This window comes from Branchiostoma belcheri, unplaced genomic scaffold, assembly GCF_001625305.1.
Source record: "Branchiostoma belcheri isolate BF01 breed outbred unplaced genomic scaffold, Haploidv18h27 scaffold176, whole genome shotgun sequence".
Classification (NCBI taxonomy): domain Eukaryota; kingdom Metazoa; phylum Chordata; class Leptocardii; order Amphioxiformes; family Branchiostomatidae; genus Branchiostoma; species Branchiostoma belcheri.
Genome location: NW_017803224.1, coordinates 365,966 through 376,930, shown reverse-complemented (window position 1 = coordinate 376,930; position 10,965 = coordinate 365,966). Strand labels below are relative to the sequence as shown.

Below are 10,965 nucleotides of genomic sequence, written 5' to 3'. Positions count from 1 at the left end.
TGGAAAACGAGTGCTGAGTCGAGATTCAGCTCTGGAATTCCAGTTCTGGCGGAGCTTCAGCACTGGAAAAAAAGCCGTTCAGCACTAGAATTCCTGTTCGGAGTTTCCTTCCGCACAGAGCCCCGAGTGCCGACGCCACTTTTCCCACGAATTCATCACTGGGTGGCCAGTGAGGAACCCATTACTTCGGTACCCTTGCGCTGGTTCAGGGTTTAAAGTACGAAATTCAATGCACACTTGTGATGCGTTATGAATAATATGTCAATGCTGAAGGCCCCTGAGACATAAACAAAACACGTCTGGACACGGTATTATACCCTGGATGCCAAACTAGTATCGGGCCGTTAGCCGTTTTCCTTCGGCAGCCGAGAGCCCTTCGCCCGCCTGCCTAAATTACCGCTACCGGGGGAGTTGAGCCCGAGGGGAGTTGGCTGGCCCTCGTTGGTCCGGCCAGCCAACCTCCCCCGGGCTAGACTCCCCGTAGCGGTAATTTACACCAGCGGGCGAAGGGCTTTTGCGGCCCGGACAGCGAGTTTGGATTCCAGGGTAACGGTATTAAGCCACACCAATTTTATTTGTTGGTTCTCGGATTCGCCTCTTCATTTTTTTTCTTGATTTGCAGAAAAAAATATTTCTGAATCAACTTTTTAAATTTTTTTTTCTACCCTGTCGCTTCATATTATCTTTTCTTGAAAAATACGAGAACCAACAAATTGAATTGGTGTTGCCTAACCATGGATTGGCCAAGAACTGTCTACGAGTTAGGGGACTTCACAATTGACCTCACGCAAACGCAGTTTAAACCAAAAACCAGCATAACAGAGTGCCCATTACATTTACAACAGTCTAAACTAAATATCATGATAAGCTGATGCAAAAAAAAAACAGCACAAAGATGGACACAATTTCAAGGAATAATCTACAATAAATCTTACAGGCTGTCAACATCCACAGTTATATCAAAGCTTCCATACCAACATTTGTATGGCAAAAAGTCGCATTACAATGTCGGTTAGGATTTGGTGTGTGTGTGTGAAAGTTTTTTTTCTCTACATGTACAATGTACAGTCATACATTTTCTACCATCCCACTAATATGTACTGTTGCAAAATCTTTCAAAGTCCTTACAGTAACTTTTCTTCACCATAAAGAATTTCAATCTGCTCCATTTTATGCCAAATTTTTCTTTCCAAATATCAGTCTCTGTAAAATGCTGTATAAGAGTCCAAACATTAATTTTCTTCATTGTAACCATGCCCTCAACATAATTGTACATTTTGAACAGCCTACAATATTACATTCAGGAAAAAATAAACCCTTCCAGTATAAGTTTTGTCTTGTGTCATAATAAAACTTGTCCTTCAAAGCTGTACAAATAATATTGTCCTTCTTAACTTTACCAGACTACAGTACAGATCTCGATGAACCTTCCCTCGCTTTCAACTTTTTTCTCCACAAAATCGCATTTAAGCCGTGATTTAAATCTGCTTCAAAGCCACGTAACATGCAGTTAACACTGGTGCAAAAGCAAAAACTGCACTTAGCTCCAATTTGCCATTTGCACAACAGTCATGTCTTGATGGGCAGTTCAGGGCTCAAAATTAACAGTGTCCCGATGGCCAATGATCACTAAAATTTAGGTCGGGACAACTACATTGTAAAAAGACACTTTGAGACATACTTTGGGACAACAGAACAATAATTGACATCAGAATGTCAGCCCTTCTTTTGTTTATCAGGCACACGTCTCCTCTTTTGGCTCCTTCTCTACAAATATCATTGCACCTGGGAGTCAAAACGTGAGCAAAATAAAGTTGAAGTCATACTGTACATACTTCCCGAAAAACAGGTTGGGACAGGTCATCTTCACTTCGGTACAACTGAAATTTATTTTGGGGACAGTGCTAAGACAATAGGATTAGAAAAGTTAACTTCGAGGCCTTCAGTTATTTGAGATCTGTACTGTATCAGATGACATACATCGGGATTGTGTGTGTGTGGTAGGGGGGGGGGTGATTAGAATGTAGGATCTCTGTGGATTATTGATTGCACCTTGTAGAGAAAACACTGCGTGACTGTGACCTCACCAGGAGGTCCTGCCAGTCCCCTCCCTCACTATGCCACCACCAATGGCTCGTCGTCGGAGAAGCCTCTGATGATGGGAGAGTCTTCATCATCTGTGGGGGTGATAGGTAAGCAAAATACAGGTTAGGACAATGAGTAGGGCAGGGATTGGGGATTTTATTGGGGTCAGACTCCCCCATTTTGAAAAATAGTATATCCCAGACAGAGCATCGCATACACTTTCACAAGTGTTACAGTCCGTATATCATAACATTAGACAATCACACCACGAGCTGTACGGGGGTTACAGTTCAATCATTTTATTCGAACACCTGAAAACAGATAGAATGAAAGAAAAGCAATCCACATGATCTGGATGCCAATAAGAACTGTAACAAGAAATAGTCATGCCTTAAAGTACCAAGGATTGAGGTGTTCAAAGACTCATTCTTTCCTAGAACTATCGCAGAGTGGAACTCGCTGTCACCAAGTACATTGTAGGGGCATTATCATTACAGTCATGTAGATACAGACTGTAGCTTTAAGCAATGTTTAGTTAGCTGTTCAAAGACAAGTAACAAGTCGTTTGGTGTTCGGCGTTGCATGCCTGCGAAGCTGGTGTGTTGCGCCGAGGGGCGGTTATACCGGCTATACAGATACAGAAGCTGGTGTGTTACACCAAGGGGCGGTTATACTGGCTATACTGATACAGAAGCTGGTGTGTTACACCAAGGGGCGGTTATACTGGCTATACTGATACAGAAGCTGGTGTGTTACACCAAGGGGCGGTTATACCGGCTATAGAGGTACAGATACAATGACAGTGTGTCATATACAGAAAATCAATTAAATCTGTCAAACCCTCATGCTACAGATGCAAAATCACGAACAATATCGAAAGTATCTTTACGTGGAATTATGCAAAAAAAATACAGCCCTACCGTCATCCCCGGTGGTGAAGGTGGCCTCGCCGCGGCTGGTGTCGTAGTGGCTGGTGGCGAAGGACATGAAGCTGCGCTGCAGGCGGCGATGGCGGATGATGAACACGGCAAGCGCCACGGCCAGGACCACGATAACCAGTAAAGTGGGCGCCAGGATCGCCGCCAGGTTGCCTTTACCTCCACCCTTTTGCGGCTCGATGTCACCTAGAGGGCAGAACATTTCCATTTAAACTAGTGAAGGAACAACCATAAAGCTGCTGTAACACATTCAGAACCGTCCCCCTGAATTCAAGCCCACCAAGATTGGCTAAAGTTAGGGAGCAGTCTGACCAAATCCAAACATCTTTGACGTGATTCTTCTTCAAGGTCTTGCGTTGAAGGGAGGGACACACGACTTACATGTATTTTATTTATGAGGATTTACCATATTTGTGGTAGGATCATTGACATAAACAGGTGACTATCACCTCTTCAAAATGTCAAACCAGAGACCAAACTGTAAGGTTTGAACCACTCACACCGGGAAGGTCCCTACTCTTTTCGATAAGTGTGGTGGGTTCTTGAACGTGTGTAGGGTGTGGCTCTCCCCAAACACGGGACCTCCATTTAACGTCTTATCCGAGGGACGTCCCTAAGTTAAGCTAGGTACTCATTTTGGGAAGTGAGGAAAGTCGTGTTAAGTGCCTTTCCCAAGGGCACAAGATTGGTGACATAGGGTAGAATTTGAACCCGGGACCTCTTGTGACTGAGCCAAACACTCTACTGCTACACCACATGACTTACCTCCTGTTGCCAAGGTGTAGCCACTCTCGACAGTGGAGTTGGCTCCGTAGTGCCCGTGATATTTGCCCACTCGAACCTTGAAGAGATACTGAGTGCCCCTCAGGAGGTCGTTTACGAGGAGCCTGTGCTTCGTCACCGAGTCCTGGACCACCTGGAATGTGGTGTTCGCGCCTTCTGGTTTCATCAACACCTCAAAACCCTGCAGGGAAGGTGGCAAGGTGGTCTCAGTTCAGTTCAGTTTATTACGATACCCTTTAGCCCATTTAATAGGGCTAATCTTCCAGGGCTCATTCCACATTACACACACAGTACAAATATACACATATGACTACAAATTTACATACACGTTGAGGTCACACGTCAGACAAGGTACTAATTATAGCTAAAATCATTGAACGAGCAAATTATCAGCTTAATGTAAAAATAAACAATATTAACAACTATCATCATAATTAAAACCATCAAGTTGCATACATATATTAGTTATTACGTGTATACATATAAGTCTCATGGTTAGGGACTTTTTTTAGTTTAGTTTAACTGTTCTGGGTTCAGATCCCTAAAAATACATACAATGTAAGTAGCTAGCAGGCCCTAATGAATTTACAGTAAACAAAAAAAGCATTCAATTTAAGTAGACATTAATTGTGGCAAATGACAAATTGAATGTAAGAGTAACAAATTTACACTCCTGTACGTTTGGGACTGGAGTGCAGATACTGTTCCCTGCAACCGTGTACTACTACTAGATGGTAGATATGTTGCATTTGGGAACATCAGTACATGTAATAATAATAAAATAACTAGAAAGGCCGACATTTGCTTTGGAGCAAATACAGCAATGGCTTCACCACATTTTACGACATGGCAGGGAAAGAATGAGAAACACAAGGGAAAACAATGCTTTACATTGATATAACTATAGTATGAAGTAACATACAACTAAGACTACAACAGTTGGATAGCTATTCCCTACATTATTGGTTAGGATTTTTAATTGCATAATGCAAACTGTTGATTTTCAAGAAAAAAAAGTGTTCATGCCCCGCATTCCAATGCTGGAGCAGGAAAGCTTGAAATACCTACCAAAACACTTGAATACAGACATACTGTCAGTATGGAATGGATCTGAGCAGGTATTAATTAAGTTAAGCCTGTTAAATTCCAACAGCCAATCAGCAAGGAGAATAGAGGAAAGCTGCATGCCTATTGGTTGATGCCCTGCATTCCATTGTGATGACTCATGCCCAAATGTGGTAACACTGCACACTAACTCAGTAATACATTTGCTATAACACAGCCAAAAAACTCAAATAAAACCATTCTAAAAGCCTGTATCACAAAAATTTAAAAAACGCCTAGGGGTATTTGCCCACTGTACCTCCATACCAAATTTCAGGACCTTAGGCCCTAAAATGAAGAAGCTGAATCCATTTAAAAAATGGCAGGAGAAGGAGAAGGAGAAGAAACATCAGAAAAAGCAATATGGGTTCACCACCACTTCGTGGTGTGGTGAACCCATAATGATGTATTACTGCAACATCAGTGCTGTGCATATGTGAACCAGTCAGATTTGACCCTGAGGAAGGTGACAGATGGTCCCCAAAACATTGGCTGAATAAATGACTTGGTTGTGTAAAAATAGTGTGTAAAAAGAGTGACTTTGGTTATGTACAGCAGACAGTCTATTTGTCAGGAATATTTGTATCGTATGAGCTTACTCATACCTTTTAACCGTTCTTCTGCTCGTAATTTTTAACTGTTGTGGTGTGGTTGTAGTATGTGCAATTATTCTGGTCTATGTAGTCTTCCTAATGATTCTGTATGAATTTTAACTTCATTAATATGTGCAATAGTATAAACTTTTGGATTTTAAAAATGAAATGTATATTGATTCGCAATTCAGTAATGTGTACTTTAAGTTTACTGTGAATGATCAATAATATAAATAATTCTTGAGTCCTACAATCGTGTTGTACCAGTCCTGATGAAACTATTCACGGGTGAGAAACCTGGCATGCAAGAATGTTGACAGTTCAAGCCTGAACACATGAAAATTTTTTTTTTTGAGTGACCAAAATGACATTTATTTATTTATTTCAACACCAAAAGCAAACCTTGCAGCAGGGATGAGAATCTCTGAATTGAAAGAGTTTGCGTACAGTACAGAAAAAAGTTACAATAGGCATGAAAAGACATGAAAGATACATGTATGACTCACCGCTTCTAGTACAACACTGTCGACGTACAGGTTGTCTGTTTCCCAGATCAGTAGCAGTTTGTTGCTGGATTCGGGGTAAACCTTCAACTCAATGGGTGCTGGGAGAAGATCTGCAGGGGGCAAAAATATCTCATTAAACTTCAGATTCTGAAGCACTGCATGCCTCTGTGTGGCCTGTCATCTTTTTATATACAAAGCTAAATAGTTTTTTCTGACGTTCTTCTCATTGTACCATTTTATTTGACAAGGTGCACCCGAAGACTTTTTTGTGCACCCAATTTTGTAGGTTGGGTGCACCAGTGCACCTATTCCCAAAAATGAATTTCGAGCCCTGTGCATGCAGTATAGAGACTTAAGAAACAAAGTAATATTCAAGACTGCCATGGCAGAATATGTCAACAACGCTGACCTGTGGTCACATGATAAGGCTTGGACGGCTTTGCATTCTGGGTGGACACCTTGACACTGAAGACATAGTGGTGGCCGGGGTACAGGTCCGTGACCTTGTGCGTCATGTGATCACCGTTCAGTGTTTTGGTTCGTGCGGCGTACGTCCAGGTGGCATTTTCATCATCAGTTGCATCAATCTCATATTGCTGTAAGCAGGGTAAAACCAACATTCAACATGGAACAAATTCAACATGGCTTCCCCACATTTCACGACATGGCAAGGGAAAGAAGGAGAAATACAAGGGAAAACAATGCTATATATTCATAGAACTATAGTATGAAGTGACATATAACTAAGAATGCAACAGTTGGATAGCTATCCCCTACATTGTTGGTTAGGATTTGAAAATGAAAAAAAAATAGCCTGGGGTATTTGCCACTGTACCTTCATGCCAAATTTCATGTAATATTTGGCCCAAAAATGAAGGAGTTGAATCAATTTAAAGAAATGGCAGGAGAAGGAGGAGAAGAAGAAGAAACATGAGGAAAACAATATGTCTTAAATACTATTATTATACCATAAATCGGAGTAAATTCAGTTTTGCAATGCGTGACTGATTTCATTCTCAATAAACCAATCATCTATAGTTATCAAGTAAGTATCAAGTAAATATGAAAAATAGTAAATAGTGAATACTGCAAATCACTTTATATTTGCAGTAGCAAAATTCTGTGGTCTGAGAAAATTGTACTCTCCAAGCAGAGGTGTGGGTTTTGGGGGTATTTTTAGCATGTTTTTAGGCTTTTTTATCGGGGTTCCTCTTTTGCACTGAATTTTTTTTTCACCCAACCCAACCTCTGCCGGCACTCACCCCGGGGCGGGGCAAACCTATTCAGGAAACGTGACAGTGCTCCTCCCTGGGAACTATCAAATTATCATTAGGGATATCCATTTTACTGTGGTGGATTATCACACATCTAGCCAGTCAGAAAGACATTCATTGGGCCACACGCCTCCTGCTGACTGTGCCTATTCATGCGTCTGGTTCACACCTCCTTGCAGAATGACGGAATGTGTTGAAGTGATTAGGTTTATAGCCCATTGAAGTCTTTTGACTGCCGGCAGAGGTTGGGTTTGGTAGGGGAAAAAAATTCAGTGCAAAAGAGAAACCCTGATAAAAAAGCCTAAAAACATGCTAAAAATACCCCCAAAACCCACACCTCTGCTTGGAGAGTAAGAAAATTGGACAATGTCATGTTTGCTAAACTATATCTTCGCGGTGGCGGTAGGTGCAGAAGAAAAAAGTCTGTGAATTATCTGTTCCCGGTAATAATAAATAAATGCGGATATAAAAGTACTGCAAATATAAAGTGATTTACAGTTTTCAAAAATATCATCAAGTCAAGTTAGACAAGTAAATATCAAATCTTGTCTACTGGAATTATCCAGTAATACTCAAGGCCTCTCTGATTTCAGTATATTCCAACTTTTTCTGTCACCCCGAAGCTTACAGAACTTTCAAGCAAAGCTAGTAACTGTTGCAAAGCGAATGCATAATGTTTACCTTGAAGTTCACATATGGTCTGCTCTATTAATTCTTACTCAAATACATTCATATATATGGTCAGAGAGGAGTACAAATCCCTTCTACTATAAAATTGCAACATTATACACCCAACACCAGTTACTGTGGTGAGAGACGTCAACGAATCAGGTCATTGACCAGGTCAGAGGTTAGTGTTTGGAATAAGAAGAAGAGGAAACGTGGCAAAAACAATATGTTTTCCTTCGGTATACATATAACAAACATCATACTGTGCCATGGATATGAGTGAAGCTCTGTGAAACATTTACCAAGCCCTGTTCTAGCATGTCCCTGGGAGGATCCCATTGGAGGAGCACTGTGGTCTGTGTGTGATTGACAGCTTTCAGACGGTGGGGTGGCAGCGTGTCATCTGTGAAACAACATGGACACAATCAGGACACAAGACACAAAAGATCTCATAGTACATACATGTACCTCAATGAAGTAAAAAATATCAAATTCTTTTTCATAAATTGTGACAAACTAGACATGGCAAATCAACTGCTGGAAAAGGTGTGAACAATGTAAAAAAAAAACAACTTAAAATGAATTTACAGCAACCCCACTCACCAAACCACGTTGTTGCTGATGTGTATGACGGAGGCCCTGGCAGAGGCCGGACGATTTTCACCATAAAGAGATAGTTGACGTCCGACTTCAGCCCTGTCACACTGTAGGACTGTTGGGTAGTGTTGGCCTGCATCCCATCTCTCTCCAGCATCGTTTCTGTCATGCCGTAATAAATTCCATAGGTCTGGAGTGGGGGAGGAAGAAATTTTGTGTTGAAACGAAATGGATGGCGTCATCTACTAGGTAAACAGAGTAGATGACAGAGTGGTCTTGGTGGATAGGGTTGTTGACTCAGAATCTGAAGCTGCTGGGTTCGAATACCTAGACTAAGGCCACACCAATTTAATTTCTTGGTTAACGGATTCGCCCGCTTCATTTTTTTCTGATTTGCAAATAAAAATAAAAATTCAGAATCAACTGCAAAATGCTCATATTTTGCCCTGAACAGTTGAAAACAGTCCTTTTTATACTTCTTGTTAAAGTCATTCCATCTTTCAATGCAATGATATCATTAAAAGTTCAAAATTCATTGTCAAAATTTTGAACCAGCCTGGTGTGTTGATTTCATGGCTCCTATCATACCATTTTGGGCCATAATAGGATGCCTAGGCCTGTTTTTATTTTTTTAATTTTTTTCGCCCGCCCGCTTCATTATTTTTGTAGAAAAATCCGTTAACCAAGAAATTAAATTGGTGTGGCCTTAGTACAAAAATGTATATTAGCTGGCTCTGATGTTGATCCCTATGGAAAGTCACTTTACACCAATATCCTTCCTCAACTCAGGTGAAAATGAAGTAAGTATATGACATGCTTTCAGTTAAGATTTGGTTTTAGTGCCACCTTGAACACTTTAAAGATCCCACCTTGCATAAAAAAGTAAGGGTCCATTCCAGTGTGATTGGTTCAAACCTACAGTCCAGTAATATGCAGATTGTATACCTACAGTACAAAACTGGTGTGTATTACTTACAGGCAGTTTATTAGTTATGTGAAATTACAAATTGTACAAACAAACAAACGCACGTAGGGTCCGTCTAGGTGCCAGCTGAGCTGGACAGAGGTGGTGTTCAGCCCCTGGGCAGTGAGGTGGCCCACAGGTGGCAGAGCTGGCCCGAGGGTCATTGTGGTCCTCTCGTCACTCTTTGGACCGTCTCCCTCGTCGTTAAAGGCAGACACCTGGACGGTGTACCGTGTGGCTGGGGACAGGTACGTCACTACAAGGCGAGGGGAGACAAAATTAATTAGAAAGGTAACATTTGCAAGGCAAATGCCATGATGTTTACCTTCGCATATGGTCTGCTCTGTCAATTCTTACTCGAACACATTAAAAAAATTTATATTTGGTGACAGGAGTCTAAATCTCTCCTGCTGTAAAATTGCAAGATGATGTAAGCCAACACCAGTTACCATGCTGACAGATGTCTGGTTCAGGTCATTGACCTTACTTGTTTGGAGCAGAAGAGGAAGGAGAAACAGAGCAAAAACTATGATTTATGTTTTCCTTCGGTAAACATAATAAAGGGTAAACGCTCTGCCCCAAGGTGTATAAAATGGTGAGATAATCCCCCAGTCAGGCGTGATAACCACCGAATAAACCACCGAGTAAGCGTAGTGAATGAGGTGGTTTATGAGGTGGTCATCACACCTGACCAGGGATTATCTCATTATAAACACAGAGGGTAAGATGGGTCATTAACGTCATTATCATATAGCCTATCCAACTGACACAGTTATTCTACACAAATTCCTTTATTAACACATGATTGCTTTTTGATACATTTACCACTTTTAGTGGGGGTGTAAAAATTATGTTTAGTTAATAGTGATGAATGATGTTTAAATTAGATTTACTTGGCTCTTGACGTCTTCAAAAAGTTATTAATATTTTGTAAAAAGTTATTAATAACATTGAGACAGAGGACTGGAACACATGAACCTGAATAGAAAATTATTCATTCTATAGGAATGTGTTTTTAATCTGTAAAACCCTTCCATTGTCTACCAACTCTTACTTTCAAAGAATAGTACATAATTATTATTAATATTATATATATATATTACTGTTTCTAGTACTATTTATACCTGTGTTATCATAGTTATTACATTTGTTTTTGTTTTACAACTTACCTTTAAGAATTTTGTTAGTGATTATTTGTATTTGTTATTAATTGTATTTTAGATATATGTTTTTATCGGGACAGGGGGCCTTGAAAAGGCATCTGCCTGTTCCCCCTGTCCTGTCTTTGACGGGAATGTGGTAAAGTTGAAATAAATAAATAAAAATGCAAAATTCTACTTTCCGTCCACTGCCAAGACTGGTAAATGATACAAATTTGGTGCCATGTGGCTACGTTTGTACCTTAGCAGGCTGAAGGTACAGAGGTCATGTTGAGTTAGATCCCTTGTACAC

General features: G+C 40.6%; 1 protein-coding gene across 2 annotated transcripts in view; it reads right to left on the bottom strand.

Annotated features, from left to right (window-relative positions):
- Nucleotides 1-1,039: 1,039 nt before the first annotated feature.
- The window catches only part of LOC109467145 (sortilin-related receptor-like), a 70,785-nt gene continuing 60,859 nt past the window's right edge, over nt 1,040-10,965 (bottom strand). For both annotated transcript variants that reach the window (XM_019765077.1, XM_019765078.1), the window contains 8 exons: nt 9,579-9,769; nt 8,556-8,739; nt 8,255-8,355; nt 6,419-6,605; nt 6,010-6,119; nt 3,789-3,987; nt 3,006-3,209; nt 1,040-2,177 (listed from right to left, as the gene is read on the bottom strand). In XM_019765077.1, coding sequence (XP_019620636.1) covers nt 2,116-2,177; nt 3,006-3,209; nt 3,789-3,987; nt 6,010-6,119; nt 6,419-6,605; nt 8,255-8,355; nt 8,556-8,739; nt 9,579-9,769 — 1,238 coding nt within the window. In that variant the 3' untranslated portion in view covers nt 1,040-2,115. The remainder of the gene's footprint in view (nt 2,178-3,005; nt 3,210-3,788; nt 3,988-6,009; nt 6,120-6,418; nt 6,606-8,254; nt 8,356-8,555; nt 8,740-9,578; nt 9,770-10,965) is intronic.